At 47.2% G+C, this 26,733-nt stretch overlaps 1 protein-coding gene across 2 annotated transcripts in view; it reads left to right on the forward strand.

Annotated features, from left to right (window-relative positions):
* The window catches only part of LOC138246252 (beta-2-glycoprotein 1-like), a 70,128-nt gene that overhangs the window by 12,242 nt on the left and 31,153 nt on the right, over positions 1–26,733 (forward strand). For both annotated transcript variants that reach the window (XM_069200669.1, XM_069200670.1), the window contains exon 2: positions 24,192–24,341. In XM_069200669.1, coding sequence (XP_069056770.1) covers positions 24,192–24,341 — 150 coding nt within the window. The remainder of the gene's footprint in view (positions 1–24,191; positions 24,342–26,733) is intronic.

The following is a 26,733-nucleotide window of genomic DNA, read 5'->3' on the forward strand; positions in this document are numbered from 1 at the left end:
CTTGTTGATGGAAGTGAATGGCTGAAACTGAACCCACAAAATGCCAAAAATGTAGACTAAGAAAGACACGTGAAGATGATCCACAGAGTGTGCAATCATGCGGAAAGGGTGCATCAGTGGATATGTAGTTTGAACTGGGTGCCGGCCATCCTGTGGATACTACTTTTTATGGGACCTTCTAAAAACTCAGGGAAATGTGTATGAGAGTCCTATATTTCCATATTGGGAGGGGGCCGCCAACACCTGCCTTCTATGTGTTGCAGGGGAGACTCCCGGTGTAAAGTTATTGCTGTTCCCATCGTTTTAGTTATGGACGCAGAAAGCATGCATCATGGGATGTGTAGTTTGAACTGGGTGTCATCCCCAGCCCCGGATCAGACCACGAGGCACAGGGATGTCCCTTTTCAGGTAAGATTGTAGAACCGGCACTTGAAGAACGCATGATTGCCTATACTTTGTTCTGCATGTTGTGTGTAAGTTCCTTTTCGCAGTGCCACATGTGCCACAATATACTATATGTTTTTAATGTTTTCTTCAAAATATGAAACGGTTCCAAGATATTATTGCCTCCTTTGATGCGCAAATGTTTTCACTCTAGGAAAAAATACCTGAGAGGCATTAAGGAGTGTAGTTCCTCTCCCTTTCATTTTATTTCACTTTATAGAATAGTTTAGGGATCCTTGTGTGTACCCTGACAAATGCCTGAGACCAGGCTACGCTATTGAAGGGCAGAAATATGTTGGCACAACAGAGTATATAATGGCCATTATACCCAACAACATCCTCTGATTGTGCTTCTCAATATTTTTATCCGTACCTAAGATACCACCTAATAAAGGATTCTTTGTGGTTTTCTTGAGGTATTCTTAACTTATTACAACTGGATCCCTGGAAGATTACCCAGAACAATAATTTTTAAGAACTTCCTCAAAAATAACCACTTGAGGTTGAGTCTGCTGAGGTTTAATTCAGTTGCCTGTTGTAGTCTGGGACATATTTCGAGAATCTGATTCAAAGATAACATTGCATGTACTCCTTAACGTGTTAATGCTGGGTAAGGCCAATGCTTACATTTAAGGAAGACCCTTTGGCTTGCGAGGTGCATGGTCTATCTGAATCAAGCACACAAAGACTAAGATCTATACAGGAGCAGGTGAAGAAGGCAGCAGAGCCATACCAGCCATCTCTCCTGTTTCATGATGGTCTTATTAAGTCTCCCCCTGCATCAGGTCTGCACAGACCCTCACAGAATGGATGGACAGGACATTAGCTGTTTGTCCTGGTTTATATGAAGACCCAAAAATGTGTCCCTCTATGGAATGAAGTTCTCAAACCAAGCTGGCATGGTAGGGCATAAAAGCTGCAAGTCAGTACCAGAATAGGAGGTGGGACAGCCATTATTATTGGCAAATGATGGCCTAAACAGTGATGCTCAGCATCCCCAGTATGTCCCACTAACATTGCATGAAATAAAAGCCTGCTCCAGGCTTGGAATCAGACCACGGGGATGTGGACTCCAGCAATGTGTCAGAATGCCTTTTTCCTTAAAAGCCAGACTTCACTATTGTTAGAAATGGGGTACCTAGTTGGCAGTGTCTTGCAGTGATTTGCACCCTGTCCAAGTAGGGACCCTCACTCTAGTCAGTCACTCTAGTCAGGGTAAGGGATTCACACAGCTAAGACAACCCCTGCTCATCCCCTTGATAGCTTGGCTCATGCAGTCAGGCTTATCTCTGAGACAATGTGTAAAGTATTTGTACACACACACACACACACACACAGAGTAACACAGTGAAAACACCACAAATGTACTCCATACCAGTTTAGAAAAATAGCTAATATTTATCAGAGTAAAACAAAATGACGGAAATCCAGCATACACAAGCAAAGATGCGAATTTTCAAAGATCAAATCTTAGTAATGTGCTTAGCACACACAATAGATCCAACTGGGGCTATCAAGACATTTTGACGAAGTTGTTTCCAACAGTCAATTGTTAGAGAGTTCAGGCCAGTCATGGAGTCACAAGGACCCTAGATACATACCTTCAGTAAACAATGAGGAAATAAAGACATTGCATGGAGTCGGGGAGGTGAGGAGTCGCTGGTGCAGCATAGGTTCCTTACTGCTAGGCAGGGGAGGTGAGGTGTCAGTTCCTTACTGCTAGGCAGGGGAGGTGAGGCGTCGGTTCCTTATGGTTGCAGGGGAGGTGATGCAGCATCAGTTTCTTACAAAAAGGCGGGGTCGATGAATCCACCAGGTCAAGACACGGTGTCGACTTTGCGATGTCGCGATCACACCACGGGGCCACAGCTGCTATGGTGATGTCAGATGCCTCGGACATAAGTGACAAGGCACTCTGCACTTGCGCTGTGGCGGGACCTCGGAGGCACTGCAGTAGTATCGGGCCTGTGGCGTCGGTCGTAGTCATTGCATTCAGTGGGGACTACGGCTCCAGTGCAGGCAGCGATGTGGAATTGGTTTCTTCTTGGTTGCACCAGAACTCACTTCCAACGGTCTGGGAACTGGATTTGGCACCACTTGGCAAGTCAGGACTCTCAGCAAAAAAGTCCAGGTGATGGCAGATGAAGTCTTTGATGTCTCTAAGACTACTTAACAGGAGGCAAGCTCAGTCCAAACCCTTGGAGAACCTTTGGAAGTAGGATGTACACAATAAAGTCTGGTCCTTTCATTCAAGGGACAGAAACAGCAAGCAGCAGGCAGCATAGTAAAGCAATTGGGAAAGAGGCAGCCCTCCTACAGCATCCAGCTCTTCTTGCTTGCAGAATGTCCTCAGTCCTGAAGGATTCTAACTTTGTGGAGTCAGAGGTCCATAATTATACCAATTTATGCCTTTGAAGTAGGTAAACTTGAAAAAAAACTCTTTGTAGTGCACAAGACCCTTCCTTTCATGAACTGGTCCCAGACACACTCCAGAGGGTAGGAGACTGCTTTGTGGAAGGACAGGTACAGCCCTTTCAGGTGCAAGTGTCAGTTCCTCCCACCACTCGGTAGCTCAGGAGGACCCATCAGGATATGCAGGGCACACCTCAGCTCCCTTTGTGTGACTGTCTAGAGTGAATTCACAAACAGCCCAGCTGTCCTCCTGACCCAGATGTGTATTCCACAGACAGGCAGAGGCACGGAATGCTTAAGCAAGAAAATTACCACTTTCTAAAAGTGGCATTCTTAAACTTACAACTTAAAAACCAACTTCACCAAAAGATGTATTTTTAAATTGTGAGTTCAGACACCCCCAAATGCCATCTGCTCCCAATGGGAAATTACACTTAAAAAATATTTCAAGGCAATCCCCATGTTACCCTGAAGGAGAGATAGTCCTTGCAATAGTGAAAAACAAATTTAGCTGTATTTCACTATCAGGACATATAAAACACACCAGTACGTGTCCTACCTTTTAATTTCACTGCACCCTACCCATGGGGCTGCTTTGGGCCTGTATAGAAGTGACTTACATTTAGAAAAAGGGAAGGTTTGGGCCTGGCAAGTGGGTGCACTTGCCAGGTCGAAATGGCAATTTAAAACTGCCCACACAGACATTTCAGTGGCAAATCTGAGACATGTTTACAGGGCTACTTGTGTGGGTGGCACAATCAGTGCTGCAGGTCCACTAATAGCATTTGATTTGCAGACCCTGGGCACACATGGTGCACTGGACTAGGGACTTACCAGTAAATCAAATATGCCAATAATGGTTAAACTAATCACCAATACAATCTAGACAGCGAGCACCTGCACTTTAGCACTGGTCATCAGTGTCCAGAGTCCTAAACCCAGCAAAAACGAAATTCAGCACAGGATCAAAAACAGGAGGTCAAATGCCAAAACCACAGGGGAAACCACGCCAAGAGCTGACAAGTCTAACACGTGTCCCCCCAGCTGAAAGTGGGGAGAGCTACCCAACCTCTTGGTAGTTCTCCTCTCTGAGGCGGAAGAACCTGGATGTACCATCAGCATTGGCGTGTTCCACCGTAAAGTCCATTCCCTGTAGGGAGATAGGTCACCTCAGAAGTTTAGGTTTTTCAGCCCTCATCTGCCTCATAGCCATCTGAGGGGCCTGTGGTTTGCCTGGACCCGGAAGTGAGTCCCAAACAAGTGTGGTCTTAGCTTCTTCAGCACCCAGACCACAGCAAAAGCTTCCCTCTCTATTGTGCTCCATCTCTCTTCCCTAGGAAGTAACCTCTTACTAATGAAGGCTAAAGGTTGATCTAGGCCCTCTTCATTTAGTTGTGAAAGCATGGCTCCCACACCATGCTCTGAGGTATCTGTCTTCACACATTTCTTGGAGAAGTCAGGAGCCTTGGGCTCGGGTGCTGTGCACATGGCCTCCTTCAGGGTGTCAAAAGTGGTCTGGCATGCCTCTGTCCAGTTCACCTTTTCGAAGACAGCTCTGTCAAGGGGGCAACAATGGTACCAAACCGGCTGACAAATCTACTGTAGTACCCGGTGAGACCTAAAAAGACTCTCACCTATGTCTGTGTCTTAGAGGGTGCCCAAGCCAGAATTATGTCAATCTTGGCATGTAGGGGCACCACCTGTCCGCCCCTACCTGATGTCCCAAGTACACCACAGACCCCTGCCCTATCTGGCACTTACTTGCATTGACAGTGAGGCCTGCACTCTGCAGTACCCTCAACACTTCCTGGAAGTGGTGCAAGTTTTCCTCTCAGCTGGAGCTGAAGACAGCAATGACATCTAGGTAGGCGCACTTATGTTCTCCAACCCAGCCAGAACCTGGTTGACCAGCATCTGAAATGTGGCAGGGGGCGTTCTTCAACCGAAAGGACATTACATGGAACTGGTAATGCCCCTCTGGTATTGAGAACGCCGACCTCTCCTTGGCCCCCGGCTAAGGCAATCTGCTAGTACCCAGACGTTAGGTCAAACGTGCTGAGGAACTTGGCAGCTCCCAGCCGGTCGATGAGCTCATCAGCTTGGGGGATGGGGTGCACGTCAGTCTAGGTGATGGTTCACTCTCCTCTTCCACCTCATCATCCGTGACCAAGAGCATGGTCTACTTAGACCTCTCAAAGTGCGGTTTAAGGGGAGTTCACGTGCAGGACCCTCAAAGGGTTCCTAGGAGTCTGCATGTCCACCAGGTAGGTGACATTACTCTTGTGCTCCTTCACCTCAAACGGCCCAGACCAACGGCCTTGGGGAGCTCAGTGCTGTACGGGGGCCATTACCCACACCTTCTGGCCAGGCTGAAACTTAACCAGAGTGGCATTCTGGTCGGACCATTGTTTCATATCCTCCTGGCTAGCTTCCAGATTCTCCAGGGCGAGCATCCGGCAGCGGACTTCCTGGTTCCTGAAGGCCAGCATGTGACTGAATACACAATTAGGTCCTCTTGGGAGCTTGCTCCCAGCGCTCCTTCACCAAACTGAAAGGCCCTCTCACAGGGTGCCCATAAAGTAGTTCTGAGAGGCTGAAACCAACCCCCTTCTATGGTACCTCCCTGTAAGCAAACAGCTGGCATGGCAACAGGACATCCCACTTATGCCTCATAGGTTCTGAAAGACCCATAATCATACTCATCAGGGTATGGTTGAGCCTTTCAACCAACCCATTGCCATAGGGGTGGTAAGGCATGGTGAACTTGTAGGTAACACAACATACCTTCCACATGGTTTTTATGTACAATTACATGAATTTGGTACCCTGTCTAGTACCACCTCCTTGGGGAAACCCACATGGGTAACGATCCTCATAGGTGCCCTGGGAAATGTGGGTGCAGTTACTGTCCTGAGAATGATAGCTTTCATATACCAGGTGGCATGGTCCACTAGGACCAGGATAAGCTTGTTGGCCATGGCTGTCCTCGGATTCAGAGACCCTACAAAGTCAATGCTCACCTGCTCAAAAGGGTTGCTCACGACAGGGAATGGTTGAAGAGAAGCCTTGCACCTCTTCCCAGACTTGCCACTCGCCTGGCAAGTTTGATAAGTCCTGCAGAACGCGGGGTCAAAGAATTCGGCAGGTCAAGTCATGTGGGGTTGACTTTGCGGTGTCGCAATCACACCATGGGGCCACAGGTGCTGTGGCAGAGTCAGGTGCAACGGACGTCGGTAACACAGTGCTCTAGACTCGCGCTGTGGCAAGACTTCGGAGTTGCTGCGGTGGCGTTAGGCCTGCAGCATGGGTCGCGGTCAAAGCACTCAGCAGGGACCATGGCTCAAGTGCAGGCAGCAGCGCAAAGTCGGTCAGCAGTGCCACTTTCGAGGTCGCTCTGAAATCGTTGTGTCTGGTTTCTTCTTCGTTGGACCAAAACACACTTCCAAGGGCCCAGGAACTGGATTTGGCACCACTTGGCAACTCAACAAGAAAGCCCAGGTGTTAGCAGATGAAGACTTTGATGTCCCTGAGACTTCTTAACAGGAGGCAAGTTCAGTCCAAGCCCTTGGAGAACTTTTGGAAGCAGGATGTACAAAGCAAAGTCCAGCCATTTCATTCCAGGGACAAAAGCAGCAAGCAGCAGGCCAGCACAGCAAAGCAACAGGCATAGTGGCAGTCCCTCCTACAGCATCCAGCTGTTTTTCCTGGCAGAATGTCTTCAGTCCAGAAGGATTCTAACTTTGTGGGGTCAGTGGTACTTATAACCATTTCTGCCTTTGAAGTAGGCAAACTTCAAAGAAAAGTCTTTGTAGTGCACAAGACCCTGCCTTTCCTGCCCTGGCCCCAGACACGCTTCAGGGGGTTAGACGCTGGTTTGTGGAAGGAGAGGCACAGTCCTATTCAGTTGCAAGTGTCAGCTCTTCCCACCATTCTAGCCCAGGAAGACCCATCAGGATATGCCGGGCACACCTCAGCTTCCTTTCTATGACTGTCTAGAGTGAATTCACAAATAGCCCAACTGTCATCCTCACCCAGGCGCGTGTTCCAGACAGGCAGAGGCACAGAATGGGTTAGCAAGAGAATGCCCACTTTCTAAAAGTGGCATTTCAAACTTCCAACTTAAAAACCAACTTGACCAAAAGATGTATTTTTAAATTATGAGTTCAGAGACCACTAACTCCATCTCTGTATCTGTCCCCAATGGGAAGTTACACACTTAAAAGACATATCAAGGCAGTCCCCATGTTACCCTATGGGAGAATTAGTCATTGCAAAAGTGAAAAACAAATTTAGCAGTATTTCACTCTCAGGACATGTAAAACACACCAGTACATGTCCTATCTTTTAAATACACTTCACCCTGCCCATGGGGCTGCCTTGGGCTTCCTGGGAATAGGTTTTTTCCTTATTTTGATGTTTTATAAAGCTTTGGTTGTCATCTTACGATATCTTTGCAGCTGTATCATGGTGTCGTCATAACAGCTTCATGGATCAAAGCCCTCTGCGTAGAAGTCAGAAATCATGCAAATCAAGATGGGACTATGCAAGGGAGCAGCAGACATCTCAAAGCTCATAACCGTTTGAGTCATACACTAAATTTATCTGGCTTAGGGACATCTCTGTGTTGAATAGAACAACAATTTTCTATATGCCACACAGGGGCTGCACCTCCGCATTGGCAGAGGGGCATCACCCTACTGGCTAAGAGCCAGCAGCTGTAAAATAAAACAATATTTGATTATCGTTTTATTTTACAACTGCTGGCTCATCCAGCATGTGCAGGGAGGGGCGGGGCTGGGCCATGGGAGGTGGGAGGGGGGAGGAGGAGTGGAGTGCTCTAATTGTGTATGTCAGTGTGGCCGGTCACCTTGGGCCAGCCAAACTGACATGCACACTTAGGTTTCTCCAACCCGGCTGTGTTGCCCAGCCGGTTTGGAGGAACTGCACATACCCCAGTGCTCTTTCTGAGCGGTAGGCCAAGCCACTCAGACCAATCCTGGCACTGCTCTCATACTAGGCACACCAGGAGAGCAGCACCAGGATTGCCTGGGGAGCCTGTGCTGGTGTCCCAGGGACTGCTGGGACACCAGGAGAGCAGAGTAGTGAGGCCGCGGTGGTGGAAATGTAAGTATTTTTAAAACTATTATTTATTTCCCCCGTCCTCGTCACCCTTCCCCCACACCTCCTTGAGAATTGCAGCCGCCGCCGCTGATGCCGCACAAAGGTTGAACTCAGTGCAGGGATTTAAACCACATGTTGGGGAGGGATATGGTCCATGCAAAGCAATTTATTATCTTGGTGCATATGTTGTACAAACTGTTCATGGTATTGGTGGTTATAGGTCCAGGGTAAAATTTACTAAGTTTTATAAGTTTACTAACTTTTCATGCAACACAGAACAGCAACAAAAGTTGCTGTGCTGCATTGCATGCAAAGGAGAGAGAACAGAACAAAGATCTGTGTGATGTCAAGCATGGGTTTTGTACTTGAAGGGTATCCATTCACTGCAAAATACTATGCTTAGACAAAGTTTAACACTTTTCCCATTTTGTGTGTGTACTGTACAGTGCAGCACGCATGAAAATATGGAACAGTTTTGAGAAAAGAATATTTTTTATCAAGCTTTAGGCCTGTCTCAAATAGGCATTCATTTTTGGCATAAAGTCCAATAAATAGGGCTTTGGGTAAAAAATCACTGGTGGTTGTATGGGAGCGCCCTTGCTCCAACTATAGAACTCACCTCTGATGCAAAAGAGCATAAAGCGCTACCATACATCACTTTAGGGCTACTTGCCAACTCAAATAAGGATTTGCACAGGAAAGTTGATCCCGTAAACAAACTCTGCAGTAGTTTGTGGCACTTTTGTTTTCTTAAAAGACTGATGTGCACCTCGTAAAATGAGTTGCTAACCCCTGATTCTTCTGTCCCAGTACTCCCTTGCTCTCACTATGAGTTCACCTCAGGTTAGGCATCCTGTAAAGTGAATATAGCAATAATAATAAAAATTAGAAATATATATGAATTAACTTTGTGATGCAACACCACTTCACTAGCCCTGCTTCCTAGCCTGGATTTACCATCCAAAGAACATACCTGCTAGGGTATTCCCTTTTAACTCCACACGTCTCCCCTGGTTGAACCTTTATCCCTGAGGTTAAGACAGCACTTAGAAGTAACGTATCCCCTTCCTCTTCCATGGAGACATGGAGCATCTCATCAGCCACTCCGCCCCCAGCCCGCCGCATCAGAAGCACAGGAAGAGTGTTCTTCTCTTTCCTTCCCATCTGTTTGCAAAGGAGGCACTGTGCCCAGCAGTACAGACTTCAGCCAAGCTGCAGCCTCATATAGGGGGCGTTTGCATGACAAACGCATGGAAAGAAGGGTGTAGCTGAAGGCACGAGCATGGAGATGAGCTGACCTGCAGGGTATTGCTTCTAAAGGCCAGCAGAGCTGGAGCAGAGACACGCGTGGTTTACTTCTGCTCAGAAGAAGATGTAATCATTATCTTATAGGCACAGCTTGAATGGCAGCACAGGAGCCAACGTATAGACTAGTGCAGAGGCTGGTAAGGGACGTCATGAGCTAGAGGGTGCCGGGAAAGAAATGTATGAAATGGAGTGACAGTCCAGGATACAATGTTTGACTGAGAATGGCAGCATAGAAGGCACAGTATGAGCTGGAGTGGCAGCCTGGGATGAAATGTGTGGGATGGAGTGGCAGTCCACAATGTTTGAGAAAGAATGGCAGCATAGAAAGCACAGTGTGAGCTGGAGTGGCAGCCTGGGATGCAATGTTGAGATGGAGTGGCAGTCCACAATGCATGACAAAGAATGGCCACTTAGAGGGTGCGGTATGAGCTCGAGTGGCAGCCTAGGAGGTAATGTTTGAGAAGGAGTCACAGTCCAGGATACAATGTATGAGGAAGAATGGCCGCTTGGAAGGTGCAGTGTGAGCTGGAGTGCAGTCTGGGAAGCAATGTGTGGGATGAAGTGGCAGTCCACAATGTGTGAGGAAGAATGGCCGCTTGGAAGGTGCAGTGTGAGCTGGAGTGCAGTCTGGGAAGCAATGTGTGGGATGGAGTGGCAGTCCACAATGTGAGAGAAAGAATGGCCGCTTGGAAGGTGCAGTGTGAGCTGGAGTGCAGTCTGGGAAGCAATGTGTGGGATGGAGTGGCAGTCCACAATGTGAGAGAAAGAATGGCCGCTTGGAAGGTGCAGTGTGAGCTGGAGTGCAGTCTGGGATGCAATGTGTGGGATGGAGTGGCAGTCCACAATGTGTGAGTAAGAATGGCCGCTTGGAAGGTGCAGTGTGAGCTGGAGTGCAGTCTGGGAAGCAATGTGTGGGATGGAGTGGCAGTCCACAATGTGTGAGGAAGAATGGCCGCTTGGAAGGTGCAGTGTGAGCTGGAGTGCAGTCTGGGAAGCAATGTGTGGGATGGAGTGGCAGTCCACAATGTGTGAGGAAGAATGGCCGCTTGGAAGGTGCAGTGTGAGCTGGAGTGCAGTCTGGGAAGCAATGTGTGGGATGGAGTGGCAGTCCACAATGTGTGAGGAAGAATGGCCGCTTGGAAGGTGCAGTGTGAGCTGGAGTGAAGTCTGGGAAGCAATGTGTGGGATGGAGTGGCAGTCCACAATGTGTGAGGAAGAATGGCCGCTTGGAAGGTGCAGTGTGAGCTGGAGTGCAGTCTGGGAAGCAATGTGTGGGATGGAGTGGCAGTCCACAATGTGTGAGGAAGAATGGCCGCTTGGAAGGTGCAGTGTGAGCTGGAGTGCAGTCTGGGAAGCAATGTGTGGGATGGAGTGGCAGTCCACAATGTGTGAGGAAGAATGGCAGCGTAGAAAGCACAGTGTGAGCTGAAGTGGCAGCCTGGGAGGCAATATTTGAGCCGGAGTGGCAGCCCAGGAGGTAATGTTTGGTACAGAGTGGCAGTCCGGGATACAAAGTGTGAATAAGAATTGCAGTTTAGAAGGTATAGTGTGAGCTGGAGTGGCAGACCAGGATACATTGCATGAAAGGGAGCGGCCGCTTAGAAAACAGAGTGTGAGCCTGATTGGCAGTCGAGGTGATAATGCGTGAAGGGCAGCTTAGAAACTAGTGCACTGGTTCCGCAGTCTAGAAGGCAGTGCATGAGCTAGAGTGGCAGCCTGGAAGATAAGGTGTGAAAGAGAGTGGCAGCCTAGGGAACACAGTGTGACAGAGTGCCAGCATGGGAGACCATGCATGAGACAGAGAAGCAGCCTATGAGATCATGTGTGAGCTGCAGTGGCAGAATATGAGACGATGTGTGAGGCTTTGAGGTAGCCTGGGAGACAATATGTGGACTAGAGTAGCAGGAAATAATGTGTGAAAGAGACTAGTATCCTAGAAGACAGTGGTTGAAATTGAGCGACAGCCTTTGCGACAACGTACAAGACAGAGCGGCAGCCTAAGAGACAATGGCCCTCATTCTGACCTTGGCGGGCGGCGGAGGCCGCCCGCCAAAGTCCCGCCGTCAGTTTACCGTTCCGCGGTCGAAAGACCGCGGTGGTAATTCTGACTTTCCCGCTGGGCTGGCGGGCGGTCGCCTTCAGACCGCCAGCCAGCCCAGCGGGAAAGAGGCTTCCACGATGAAGCCGGCTCGGAATCGAGCCGGCGGAGTGGAAGCTGTGCGACAGGTGCAGTTGCACCCGTCGCGTATTTCACTGTCTGCGCAGCAGACAGTGAAATACATGTAGGGGCCCTCTTACGGGGGCCCCTGCAATGCCCATGCCAGTGGCATGGGCACTGCAGGGGCCCCCAGGGGCCCCGCGACCCCCCCCTACCGCCATCCGGATCTCGGCGGTCCGACCGCCGGGATCTGGATGGCGGTAGGGGGGGTCGGAATCCCCGCGGCGGTGCAGCAAGCTGCGCCGCCGCGGAGGATTCAATGGGGCCGCGGTACACTGGCGGGACCCCGCCAGTGGTGCCGGTCCGACCGCGGCTTTACCGCCGCGGTCGGAATCCCCATTGGAGCACCGCCGGCCTGTCGGCGGTGCTCCCGCGGTCCTCCGCCCTGGCGGTCAAAGACCGCCAGGGTCAGAATGACCACCAATGTGTAAGATGGAGAGACAGCCTAGGAGACAACGTGTGAAAGAGTAGCCACCTAGGAAACAATTTGCGAGATAGAGCAACACCGTCTGAGACAATGTGTGAGACAGACTGACAGCCTAGGAGACAGTAAGTGTGACAGAGGAACACCCTAGGAGACAATGTTTGAGACAGAGTGACAACCTATGACACAATGTGTGGGATAGAGTGACAGCTTAGGAGACAATATGCAAAATAGATTGCCAGACTAGGAGACAATGTGTGAGCCAGAGTGACAGCCTAACATTTCCTATACACTGATTTACACATGTATGATTGATTGTTTCTGTGTAATGTGCGTGTGACGTCAAGTGCTCCGAAACCCCTACACTGGTATGAGTGGCGCTATAAAGCGAATTAAATGCATTTGATACAGAGTGGTTATGGAGACCTGAGAGCCACTGTTGAGGGGTGGTAGTGAGGGGATCTGTGGTGGAGGGTGTTCTTGGTGGTGGGGGGGTGCCAAGAAACATTGGTGCCACCAGCGCTAGAGCAGCCCTGCACCACCTTTACTGCATTCATACCTCATTGATATCTGCATATAACTGGCCTCTCCACCCTGCCCCTGCTCCAGTGCACGCATTTTCCTGTGTTATTTAAATGTCTATACGACATCTCTCCTCATCCCCCTCTGTAAGTATTCTCCATCCCTCCTCTGGTGTTATTATATCAAGTGAGCCTTCATATAAATATGTCTGCCACGTCTCCCCTCCACCCTCTCTGTTGTATTCACAGCCCTCTAGTATTTCAGTGCCCCATTTACATCTATCCTCTTTGTCTTCACTTCTAATGTAATTACGTCTGTAATGCGCAAACGGCACCGCCATGTATCCTATCCTTCTCCCCGGCAGTACACCCACGAGGTATTGCATTGCCTCCGACCCCCTTCCTTCTCTCCTCTGTTCCAGGCACTTTTCGGGGTTTCATAAGGCAAAGATTCCTAAGTGATGATTAAAGCTAGACAAAGTTTGTCTACAGAGTCAGCAGAAAATGTGCGCTTCATTATCTACCAAGTGTCCTTAAGGAATGCGCTCCGTGGAACAAGCTGCAAATAAAGGCCTAGCTGAGCTCCGAGCTGCTGCTGCCACCGTCTGGCCATTTACAGGGATAATCTTCACATGCAGTTGACGTTTCTATTTATTTAATCTGAGCTTTGCCCTGGACACAGACCACTGCAATGGGTCTTGGGGGTTCTCCCACCCCAAGAAAATGTGTGGAAAAATGGCAAAAAGGGTGCATTCTACAAAACAGTTTTCATTATATATTCAGTTGCATTAGTTTTTAAAGCATAGTATCTGATGAACTTGCAGTGCACCAGGATACGGCAATCATTATTTGGGTTCTTTAATGATTTTTTTTACCATAACCCTCTAACAGTGCCTCTCATCTCTCCATTGCCCCTTACTCACATGTATTTCATTTGTTTTAGAGCGCCTCTCTTACCAGTGTAGGGTGTTGGAGCGCTTTACATCACACACACATACAGAGACAGTAAATCATAAGTTAGTAAATCAGTCTGTAGAAATTGTGGACAAAGGGAACTACAAGGTGTAGTATTCACAGATCATCCATACTGGTAGGCATTTTTGTAAGAGTGCTTGTTCTAGGGAAGCATAAACTCAGAATTCAGAACGTGACAGTGGTTAGGGTTGACTCTACTAATAACAATTTATTTCTATCCAAACAAACCCTTTTTTTTAGCAAAATTAGGATGATCAAAGACTGGGGGAAAAACATAAGGTTCTAACCTGTACCATGAAGTTTGCATGCAGCTCTTTGATGGCAGCTCATAACTCATTGTGCTAGATTATGATTGTAATTTGCGAACTACACAGTAACAAAAGAAGCTCTGTGACAAAAGCAATATCCCACTGAGCTATGCAAATAAAATACTGTCCTGTGATCTGCATAGTAAACGTTCTTTGCAGCAGGTGTATTAACCCTCTGTGTTACCTTAGAGGAGTCAAAACAGCCACTAGACAAAACCCAATCCCTATCAAGTAGGTACATTAATCACCAGAGTCATCATGGCAATTTTATTGTTGCCTGAAAACTGTTGGATATACAAGGACATTTGCAGATCTTTTAAAAGTGCTGCACTGCTACAAACCTGGCACCCAATAACAAAAGCAGCCTCTCACCAATCCAGCCTTCTGGAACTACCTGATGCCCAGTACAGCCAGTCCGGCCTAGGATAAATCTAGCAACTATGAATGCCTTTGAGAAAAATAAACAAAGCATGATTGAACAGTAATGTAGGGACGATTATTGATTTTAGGTACCTAAATGATGGGGTTATCAAGGAAGGGGATAATAGTTCTAGAGTTCTGCTGACTCGTAGGTAATATTGATTGCTTACCCTAAGAGAGCAATACCCCTAAGCCTACGACTATGAAATATAGGTAAGTAAGGTAGAGCAAGCACTTCTCAATAATAATAATAAACATAAAGTTTGATATTCCTTGAGTAAAATAGTGGTCAGAAATTATGCACTAATCGTCACATATGTTTATTTTAATGCAGTTGAAAACAAATGAAAAGCCACTATTTGTTTGTGAGCCAGCAGAGAACTTAGGCCAGCCAACACGTGTTTCTTCCCTCAGTGGCACACAGGCCTGAGGCTTTTTCAAGGCTTTCCTTGCAGTTCTAATCGTATCTTTAGGTAGTAGATATTGGTGCTTCCTTAATAGCAAAGTGACCCTCACTTTCATTAGTAGCGATGTGTTCAGTCCCTGCTGTCCAGTAAAAAGTGTTCAAACAATTTTGACTGGACTGCAGGGACTTAACGGATCGCTAACCATAAGACTGCTCAAGCATATGGGTTTTCACCAACCTCCTCAATTTGATTACAAGAGATGTCAGTCTCAAAAACTGTAGTAAAGAGTGCCACAGAGACGACCGTTGCATATAGAGGGTCTTTTCTCTGAAGGTCTTGTTGCAAGTCGGACAAATAAACAGGAAGCTATGTTTGCCAGCCCTCAGGAATCTAGGGAGCAAAAGAGCGTAGGAAGATAGGGAGCAAAAACTTGGCCAAGTAATTTAGCACTTGATCATGTAAGGCTTAAGGGCATGGCTTAAACTCAAGCATGATGGACGCTCTTTAGAGGAGATCCAGCTCCATAATCCAATCGCCCAGCCATTTGTTTACTATCCGCACTTGCACCCGCTCATCAACACCAGACACTGGAGCAGACAGTGCCTGGCTCCATGGTGACACCCTCCCAAGGACTCCCCGCACTGAATCCTTGCCACAGGGATGAGGGATAGCTTGAGCGGCCTGCACGAGGGATGCCCCCACATTGGCTGTGAACCTCACAGCTGGAGGTGATGCTGTGTTCGGAGGCCTCCTCCCTGAGAGATCGTGAGATGGAGGGAATGACCTGGGACAGACAAGCGAGGGTGCCCCCCTCTGGGTGTTGTCTAGACCCTGTGGCTGGGAGCGGTGACCCTGTGGCTGGGAGCAGTGAGAGTGACACGGGTCCCATATCTATGCTGGAACCCAGGGAGGCCTTACAGCCCTGGGCCTGATGCGACAGAGGACGGGGAGAGCCCAAGGTAAAACGTGGAGGACCATGAAACACAGGCCTGAACTGCACCTCGCCCAAGAGGGGGCACTCATAATCCTCTATGTCCGCCCAACATTGCCTCATCTCACCCCCAGTAGACTGGGGAGCAGCTGAGACACTGACACGTGGGGAAGAGCCCAGCTCTGCAGACGATGGTATCGGCCAAGACGCTCTCATGGCCAATGAGCACACAACGCCAATGGAAGTGACCCACGACACTCAACGGTGGATTGGGCACCAAAATTGTCCATTTGACTTGCCTTGTGAACCATGAAACAGCCTAGGCTGAACCTGCACTGAGGAAACAACGGACACATGAACACTGAAAGGCCGCAGATACAGGGGTGTTCCTTCTTTCCCCCACCCTCCTGGCAGGCAGCGGTGTGTAGTGCTGCATCATGCACAGCATCCAGGCCCCACCATGGTGGACATTTGTCCCAGTTTTAGACATCAACATGGTGGGCGGCAAAGGGACTAAGCAAACCTAACAGAATTAAATGGACAAGTAAGCGATCCCAGTGGCCTCCCTGCGTGAGTCAGAGACTGCCCCCCAGGGCCCTAAACTAGATGCTAGCGCTGTGGTGCTAGAAACCCCCCTTAAAAAGATAATGAATGCCATTCAGGAGATAAAAGACACTCTAGAACAGAAAATAGACTTCTTTGTGAAGGAAATGTCCCTTTTATGAGCGGATGTCACTAAGTTTAATGACAAGGTTAAATGTACTGCAACCACAGTAGCAGAGCTTGGGAACTTCAAAACAGCTGTCAGACACCAGGTGGATCACCTGCAGACAGTGCCCTGATGCAGGCCAAACTGGACAATATAGAAGGGAGGTCACGGAGGAACAACCTATGCATAGCGGGGGTGCCAGAGAGAGCAGATGGCCCCACTGTTGACCTGTTTGTGGGGGACCTCCTCCTTAACATGCTGCAAACGTGGGCCTATCAATGCTCTTTTCTGTTGAGAGAGCCCACAAATACAAAGACAGTGAAGTTATCCTCCAGGCTGCCCAACTGAAACCGGCTCTGAAATTTAAGAACACTGACTATGACTTCAGGCTTAAGGTACAACAAAAAAAGAAATTTTTTATGGAGGTGAAGAAGGCCCTCCAAGCTAGAGAATTGAAATATATGATGAGCTTTCCAGCCAAGATGCATGTCATAGCAGAGGGCAAGACATGGCACTTCTCTCACTTCCCCTGAGGTGGTCTGGGGGTGACTAGAGGGCTGGTGCCCAGCATCCCACAAACAGAGACGGACAGACACTGGGGGTGCAGGCGGAGGCAGCAGCCATGAGGCTGGATGCAAAAAGAACCAGGTGTCCGGTAAGGCTGGAATGGGACCGCATCAGGGATGTCTGGGACTGAACTCTGATGAACGAGATGTCTGAGAGGTCTGTAAGTAGTCACAGATCAACCTAGCACAAGCAAAATCCAGAGGGGGGGATGAGCTTCTTTAAACTGCATCAAGGATTGTATGATAAGCCCTGAGAGGGGGCACCCACAAATGTAAAATATGTTTTGGGTTAGATACACTAATGACTTCACCCGAATGGCTGAGTGCCCTCCCCCAGTTTAAAGTTACATTACTATTTTTTCATGGTCGACAGGCGCTCTGCAAGTCATGGGGAGTGGGCAGTTCTGAGCTCACTTTGCAGGGTGGTAGGGTGGGGGGATTTTGTTCATGGGAAATGTGTGATATTTATGTTTACAGGCAGGCTGATGTCACACTATGCTAATTGCATTCAGCGAGTTAGGGTTTCTAAACAGGGAGTGATCAAAAGACCACGAGAATACAGGAGACTTAGGTACCCACAGGTGCTAACCAATGCCTGAAAATGTTGTCCTGGAACGTGAATGGGCTTGTGGGCAGGCTGAAAAGAGGGATGGTAATGCAATATATTAAGCAAAAAAAAAACAATATCATTCTACTACTGGAGACCCATTTCCTGGGTAACTCATGCAAAGCCATGTCCAGATGAGGCTACAAGGTGGCAGCCAGTTCGGGCTTAACATCCAACTCCCGGGAGGTGGGTATACTACTAAAGAACACTGACCCATTCACACCACATGGGCCCTGACCAACCCTCAGAGCAAATATGCAGCCCAATCAGGCTCCTGGAATGATTTAGCTATTAACATATGCTCAGTATACATTCCACGAGACACCAACAGATGACTCTCCCAGCACTGACTACATTGATGCTGCAGTTGCTGGTAGGCTTTTTAATAATGGGGGAGATTATAATGCACTAATGTCGGAAGACATGGACAAACTCTCAACTGTTCGACAGGCCGGGTCTGAAACCACTCTTGCCTTCTTTGTGAAGGCTCTTGGCCTTGATGATATGTGGAGGCTCCACCGCTCGAAGGACCTTCAATACACATTCCTGTCTGGGGCACACAACACCTTCTTACATCTTGATTACATATTTACGCAACAATCTCATGTGGCCCATATTGCTGCAGTTAATCACTTAGCTAGATGCATTTCAGACCACTCACTGGTGTGGTTGGAGCTTTAGGGGGACTCAGGGAGTAATGCAGGACCACGACCCATCAGCGCTTGGCATCTGAAAGACCGTACAATCATGGCAGCATTGGGGCAAATAACAGGTACGTACTTTGACACAACATAGGGTCAGTCTGGTCGGAACTGACTCTGTGGGAAGCCTACAAAATAGTAATTAGGGTCCATGCCTGCTCCCTCATCAGAGGGAAGAAAAATACTTTAAAGGGGGGAACCTGAGTGGATAGAGGGTGAGATCACAGATCTGAATGCGTTGACCCCACGCAGCCAGACGGAGTCCACCACCCATATGCTAAGACTGAAGCAAAAAAAATACAGGGACCTAGCCAAAGAGAGTGCAAGAATGTCTTACATAATGTCTCAAAGGAGATGTAGGGCATAAGAGTGGGAAATTGTTAACATGGCTGGAAAAGCCCAATCAGACTCTGAACTGGGTGCTTATGATAACAAATGATAGATGGGAGACAAAAACGAACCCTGACGAGATAGTAGAAAAATGTGCCAGCTATTATGCAAAACAGTACTCAGTGAGAGGGCTCCACACCATACAAGACATCCACACTTTTCTCCACAACATTAAGGTCCCTAGGTTCTCAGAAGAGCACGAGACGAGGACATCTAGCCCGGTGACATTGACCTGGTCCTCAGGTCATCCAGCTTAAGGAAGGCAATGGGACCCAGTGGGCTTCCCATTGAACTCTACATAGGACAGACATACAGAAATACTATTGTGCCACACAATTAGCAGTCATTAATAACTGGGTGTTGCAGACTGGGACTAGCCAGCAGGGAGGCTTAAGAGACTAGCCTGGGGGCAGGACGGTTACAAAGGGGAACTGTTCAGGGAAAAGCTTTGTGTAAACTTTTGGTGCATACACAGACCGCGGTACTCATCTGGAGGGAGGTGACTGCCTAATTGGGATGGATGGGGCAACTGGCAGAAATGATGCCCCTGAGGTTGAGCAACATGTTGGCTGATGTGAGGAGGCTCCAGGTTTTTGGGAAATGGGATCTCTTTGGGATATCCAGACTGGTTGATGTGTGGAGGGGAGATGCACTACTCACACTGGCTGAAATGAAAGAACAATCCCTGCAATCCAAAACCTATAAATACATAATATTCAAACAGTCTGTAATGGTGCACATCCCTAGGCAACGGTGCTTGAGGACACCTCCCCGTTGAAGGAGCAAATCCTACTGGAGCCATTGCATAAAGGGACAATTTCATTCATTTATAGGAAGCTGGTCAACAATGCCCATGATATGCTGCAGCAGCTTAAGGCCAAATGAGAGGCAGGTCTGGGCGACTGTAGCAACGGGGAGTGGAAGGAATCCACATGTGCCTTCAATAAAATTGCCATCAAGACAGGGTAATAGCTGGTGCAATTGTGGATACAAAATTGCTCCTACTACTCGCATACTGCACTCTGCACCAAGGGGCAGGTGCCCCACTGAGACCTGTGTGAGAGGGTACGGGCAAGTGGGTACTACCTTCTTCCATATAGTATGGAACTGCCACAGAATACACAAGTATTGGACTGACCTTAGAGAGATTATGGGGACTGTGATTTGTTCTCCCATAGCCAATACAGATAAGTGCTGCTTTGTTAAACATCTGGGGAGGGGAGCCCCTGCTTAGGTACAGCAAATTGTGGCTTTTGCTTGGTCTGGCAGTGGCCAAAAGAAATGTAACTCAGCAATGGGGGGGCGATACTGGCTCGGAAGGGGAATGATTGGAAGAATGACATGGATCAGTGCATGCTGGCAGAAAAAAATGATCTATCAAAGCAGGGGCTGTCCCAAGAAATGGGAGAAGGTGTGGTTCATTTGGAGTGAGTATAGAGGACTGACATCAAGGTATTTGGAGCCCTGCCCTTATGAGAGTCCTAAGGGGAGGCACACAATCTAAGTCACTTAATGCATCTGTTGTCTCTGATTAATTGATCAAATAATGTATACCCTCTGAAGGGTAATGTACCATGCCTTAAACTTGTCGACTGTGTCATTTCAATGTTTTAGTTTGATTTTGAAAAGAAAATCAAAAGATTTTATTTAAAAAAATAGATCATGGAAGGCTTGCTGGACAAGACAGACTATCTGAATTTCAAGTTTTCCTTCATTAGGAGGCAGTGGAGAGTTACCAGTGCAGGCATGTTCTGGTCATTTCATTTCAAACCAAGCATGAGATAGCGAGATTGATTTGTTTCACAGGCCATTGCAGTAGTAAAGAAAACCGGAGCACGGACTAAAGAAATTCTTTGAGAAATTGCAGGAGACTTAGGACCCTTCTGAGCAGATATTTGGCAGCTGTTCCAATGGGAAGCCATTAGGAAAGCAATTGGTGCCATCTAAGGCCCATATTTATACTTTTTTTCCATTGCATTTGCGTCATTTTTTTTATGCAAAAGTGGCGCAAACTTACAAAATATAATTATATTTTGTAAGTTTGCGCCGCTTTTGCACAAAAAAATGACACAAATGTGGCACAGAAAAGTATAAATATGGACTTTAGGGGCATATTATTCTCCATTTGCGCCGAATTTGCATCATTTTTTTACACAAATTTGGTGTAAAACGAACTCCGGGCCTTATTTATACTTTTTGGTGCAAAACTGCACTAAGGCAGTTTTGCCCCAAAAAGTTTTGCACCGGCTTGCACCATTTTTTAGCACCAGCTGGGCACCATATTTATGGAATGGTGTAAGCCGGTGCAAAGGGTAGGCTAGCTTTAAAAAAAATGACGTTAGGCAGTTTTGAGTAAAAATAAATGATTCTGACCAGATTAGCATCATTTTTTGACGCTAAGGGGCATATTTATACTCTGTTTGCACTGAATTAGCGTCATTTTTTTTTAACTCTAATTCAGTGCAAAACTAACTCCATATTTATACTTTGGTGCTAGACCAGTCTAGCACCAAATTTATGGAGTTAAAGTCATTTTTTAGAAGTGGAAACCTACCTTGCCTTAATGAGATGCAAGGTAGGCGTTCCCTTGCAAAAAAATGACTCTATGGCCTTAACACCATATTTATACTCCCATGTAAAAATGGTGCAAGGGATGGAGGAGGGGTCAAAAAATGGGGCAAAGCTTGCTTTGCCCCATTTTTTAAGACCTGGGTCAGGGCAGGTGTTAGGGGACCTGTGGCCCTATTTCCATGGTGGAACACCATAGAATAAGCCCAGAGGTGCCCTCCCTAGGCCCTAGGGGCACCCCCACCCACACTAGAGGGACTGCGAGGATGGGGACCCCATCCCAGGTAAGTACAGGTAAGTGCATTTTATTTTTTAAAGTGCCATAGGGGGCCCTGAAATGGGCCCCCATACATGGCACCGGGTGCAATGGCCATGCCCAGGGGACCCCTGTCCTCTGTGCTGGCCAGTGGGGTGGTGGGCATGACTCCTGCCTTTTCTAAGGCAGGAGTCATGTGGCATGGTAGGTTTAGCACCATAAAATGACGCTAATCTGGTTAGAGTCATTTTTTTTTACTCTAACCTGCCTAAAGCCATTTTTTGGTGCTAAACCCTCTTCTTCTATACTGCCAGCCCCACCCGACTAAAGTCATTTTTTAAAACTCTAGCCTACCCTTTGCACCGGCTTGCACCATTCCATAAATACGGCTGGTGCACAGAAATGGTGCAAGCCGGTGCTAAACTTTTTGGTGCAAAATTGAGTTAGTGCAATTTTGCAACAAAAAGTATAAATAAGGGCCAATATTTTGTACGTTTGCGCCACTTTTGTGTCATAAAATGACGTTAATGCGGTGCAAAAAAAGTTTAAATCAGGGCCTTGGTGCTAGATGGGTCTAGCACCAAAGTATAAATATGGAGTTAGTTTTGCACCGAATTAGAGTAAAAAAAAAATGACACTAATTCGGTGCAAACAGAGTATTAATATGCCGCAGAGTATAAATATGCCCCTAAATATGGCGTTAAGGCCATAGAGTCATTTTTTGCACGGGAACGCCTACCTTGCATCTCATTAGGGCAAAGTAGGTCTCCACTTTCAAAAAATGACTTTAACTCCATAAATTTAGTGCTAGCGGCGTCTAGCACCAAAGTATAAATATGGAGTTAGTTTTGCACCAAATTAGAGTAAAATAAAATGACACTAATTCAGTGCAAACAGAGTATAAATATGCCCCTCCATATTTATATTTTGATGTTAGACCCGTCTAACATCAAAATATTGGAGTTTGCACCATTTTTTAGATGCGTGAACCTACCTTGCGTCAATGGGATGTAAGGTAGGTGTTCCCATCTAAAAAATGATGCTAACCCCATAGCCCCATATTTATCACCCATACTAAAATAACGCACAGGTGGAAGGAGGGGCAAAATAATGGTGCAAAGCTCGCTTTGCACCATTATTTAACGCCTGGGTCAGACCAGGCGTTAGGGGACCTGTGGACCGATTTCCATGGTTGAACACCATGGAATGGGTCCACAGGTGCCCTCCTCAAGCCCCAGGAATACCCCCACCCAAACCAGAGGGACACCGGAGGATGAGGGACCCCATCACAGGTAAGTAGGGTAAGTATAGGTACGTTTTTTTGTTTTTTAATGAAAGTGCCTTCAGGAGCCCAATTTGGGGCCCCCTGCATGGCACAGGGTGCAATTGCCATGCCTAGGGGAGACTGGTTCCGTGAGCTGGCCATTGGGGTGGTTGGCATGACTCCTGTCTTTTCTAAAACAGAATTCATGTGGTATGGATGGTTTTGCATCAAAAAATGATGCTAGGCTGGTTAGAGGCATTTTTTTGCCCTATAACCAGCCAAAGCCATTTTTGGTGCAAAACCCCCTTCTCCTGTACCGCCACCCACCTCCCTGCTAACGTCATTTATTTTTATGCTAGCCCACCCTTTGCACCGTCGTGCACCATTCCAGAAATATGGCGCCCGGCTGTTGCTCAGGAATGGTGTAAACCTTTTGATGCAAAACTGCGTTAGTGCAGTTTTGCATCAAAAATTATAAATATGCCCCTAAGTGTTTTATAGAGCTGGGGGAATTGGAGATCCCTGGGGTATCAACATGTGATGCTGCAAGATCTGGAGAAGAATAAACCCGTTTGAGCTGGCCGGCGTGTGTTTCTAGAAAAGAGGTGAAAAAGGATAGTGCTGTTCTTCTGATACCTGCTGAATGTGACAGACCTTCAAATAGCCCCTTCTGGTCAATGATGTCAAATAAAATGAAAGAACAGGGTAAGCCTTCGACCATGGATTATAATGATATTTCTGATATTTAGAAGAATAAAGTGATTATCCTGTGGGGTCTGAAAAACAATTAGTAGTCACCGAGAAGGCCACTTAATTGCAGGTGTGAAGAAAATAATAAATAGTTCATCTGTTTCACAGGAGAGGCCTGAGATAGGTCAGTAGATGGAAATATTGTCAGGGTGGGACAAGGGTTTTTTAGTTTGGGGCCCTGGTAGCATGCCTGAAGGAAGAGGGAGGATCCCATCAAGAGGCAGGTGCTGGCCAGCCTGATGATGAGATGTAACAAGGTATTGAGAACCAAGTCATTCACTTTTCATTACAGGTAACCTATGAACAGGAAGTATTTTTGAAGGAGCTCAGGATTTTATATTTTCCTAAGTGAAAGTGGACTCCTGAAATGGGGTGGACAGTGAGTGAGGTGGAGTGACAGACCAGGCAACAATGTGTGAGCTACAGTGAAGCTTGGGACAGTGTGTGAGCTTGAGGGACACTGCGTGATCAACAGTGGCAGCGTAGGGGGTCAATGCTATGGAAGCTACAGTTTCCTGCCCTTGTACCATTCATATCCTTAAGTAAAGTTTTTGTGTTAAACTGAAGTATGAATTGTGTTATACTTTGTCTAAATCGTTTTCCTTTTGCAGAAACAAATCGATCTGCTTTTACTTTTGTAATAGAGTTTACACCTAAGTTAAGTTTGAATGAGGCATTTATTGCCAGTGGAGTAATGTGCAGCGTTTGTTCATGCTGCTATTTCACGAAACTGTATAGTTGTCGATTATACAGAATTTCACCTGTAGAAATATTCACCAATTTTCTAATTGTAACCGGACCTTTTTGCATTGACTACAACAAAGCATTTACGAAGTCACTTCTCTCAATATCAAGGATGGACTCATGGAAGGTGACTCTTTTTCCCCACAGAGGTTCCAGAAACTTGCCCGCCAAGAAGAGAGGACCTGACTGCCGGGCGAGGTCAGACGTGCCTGAGGTCCTGCCTCCAGGACAGGGACTGCTCGGGAAAGAGACGCTGCATGTGTGATGGCGACTGCGGCATGAGCTGCGTCCTGCCAGGTAGGGCCAGAGTGGTGGACATACCCAACTGAGTCTACTCAGTATGACGGGCAAGTTCTGCAACTTGAAACTCATGAACCAGGGAACTTTGGTATTTTTTTAATTGTTTACAAATGTAAATGTAAAGTACAATTTTAAAATGGGACATTGGTTAAAAGAATCCAAAGGTGTTCCATCTCAAGTATGTGTCACTCATCCAGTCCTGCTTTACCTTCTACGTTCTCAAAAGTCTGCTTTTCGCATTGATCACTACAAGTCCCTGCATGCAAAGGGCAAAGCAGAGCGACCGAGAAACCATTGGATCTCTGGGACTGGTGAGATACGTTGATGCATAGAGGAGATTCTTGTTTATGCCATCAAAGAGACTTTACTCATTTATTTTTGTGAAATGAATGGTGTGCTTCATTTTAACTTTATCCCTTCCCTTCCTTAATGATTGCCAAAGGTTGTTCCAAAACCAACCCTTTCACCGCCTCTTTCAAAATGTGGGGCAGAAACAAGTATTTAGCTGTAAATCAGAGAATGTCTCATAATGCATCACGCATTGTTCCATAGATTCCTTTCTATAGTTGAGGAAATCCCTGAGTTTTGAATGGCAGAGCCTCAGCAGGTGTTGGTAATCGCTTGTAGGGGGGTATCCTCCAGGGGACCGCTTCATCCCACTTATTAGAAGGCCCTCCTTACATCCGGCCCTGTTTTCTCCTTTGTGTGACCATCATGCAAACCAATTCAATCGTGAAAAGAAAAAAAAAGCAGTGACATGCTCACGGTGAAAAGCCTCATAGATGTCAAGGTCATTGTTTTTTTATATTACACATAAATTACTTTAGGAGTTTGCTTCTGAAGAACAAAAATGACTGCCATTACATGGGGCTACTCACCTTAGGTCATCTAATGAGGGAAGGCAGCAGGCCCATCCTCATCACAGAGTGGGATGGAGTCAGTGAGACTTCTGAACCCATCCCACTCTGTGACGATGTGTCACTGATTGGTTCTCGCCCTGAGCGCCTCAGGTCTTAAAACTGAAGAGCCTAGGTTGCAGTCAATGGGTGACACTATCCTTCCTCACTGAGGGGGAGGGCCTCAAGGACTTTTGCTGAGCTGAAGAGGTCACACCCACAGGAGTTGTGCCTTCCTCAGCCCAGCAAAGTTCAGCTCAGGCAGCCAGGAGCCTGCCCAAATAGTGCATGTCTAGCTCCTGGCTGCCTGACCTGAAAATGAGGAGTATCTGTCAGGCTGACACTCTTATTGTGGGGCAAAAGGTGAGGGGGCATGGCCCCTCAGCCCCAAAGGGCTGAGAACGGGCCATGGCTGCTGACAGAGAGCTGTAAATGTGGTGAGAAATGTCATTGCAGTAGAGGGAGGGCAGATGGAACCCGAGCAGTGTTGTGTACTGTGTGTCAAGAGCTCCTATGTTGCTGCCCATTGATCCTGGAAAGCTCTGCTCCAAGCTGTCCCCACTATATCAACATCACTTGACCCTGGCAAAAATACTTAACCACTCTTCATCCATTCCTTGCCAATTTAAGGGGTAAACTGAACACCAGTGTTATGCTGTCTGGGAAAAAATAGAACAGAAAGTAAGTGTCAAGAGACCAGTGTCGCATTATAGAAGTGGCCACACTCACTCGGTTTGGGTTTTCAATCAATGCCAGTCACATATTTCAACCATCAAACATTTGAAAAATAGAGGCCGATACTTTTGTGCTCAGACTCTAGAACCAACTAAACTCAAACCTGAGAGATGAATCAAAGTACATGTGATTTAGACCAAAAACCTGAAAACTGAACTCATAAAATCTGATCATAATTGTACTCATTGAACTTTATTCACCACCTGACAGAGTCACCCCCATCAAACCCACCAAACTCAAGAGACCTACCAAACATACTAGCTGGTACACCCCAGAACTGAGAACCTCAAAACACAAATACAAGCAACTGTAAAGAAAATTGTGCACCGACCAGACCACCTTCAGGACATCGCTCGATGACCCCTGGAAGAGACGAGTAGGAACGCCCTAGCCAACTGCATCAAAGCTATCGTCAACCACAGCAAAGAACTCTTCAACTCGTCAAGGAGTTCTCCAAATCCTCAGTGACTGAAAACACCATCAACCCCTTCTAGGAACTCTACGACACCTTGGCGGACTTCTTTAACATCAAGATCTTCACCATCTTCAAAAACTTCAAACCTCCGCCCACCGCCGCACACATCCGCAGCCTCCTTGCTCCCTCAGTCACAACCTCTGACCACCATTTCACCTCCTGGGACCAGCTCACCACACAGAGCACCACTCAGGAGCACCCATCGACCCTTGTACCCACCACATGTTCATCCTCAGCAACAAGCCCATCAGCAATAAGGTCACAGCCATCTTCAACACATCCA

Source organism: Pleurodeles waltl, chromosome 7 (assembly GCF_031143425.1).
Source record: "Pleurodeles waltl isolate 20211129_DDA chromosome 7, aPleWal1.hap1.20221129, whole genome shotgun sequence".
NCBI classification, from domain to species: domain Eukaryota; kingdom Metazoa; phylum Chordata; class Amphibia; order Caudata; family Salamandridae; genus Pleurodeles; species Pleurodeles waltl.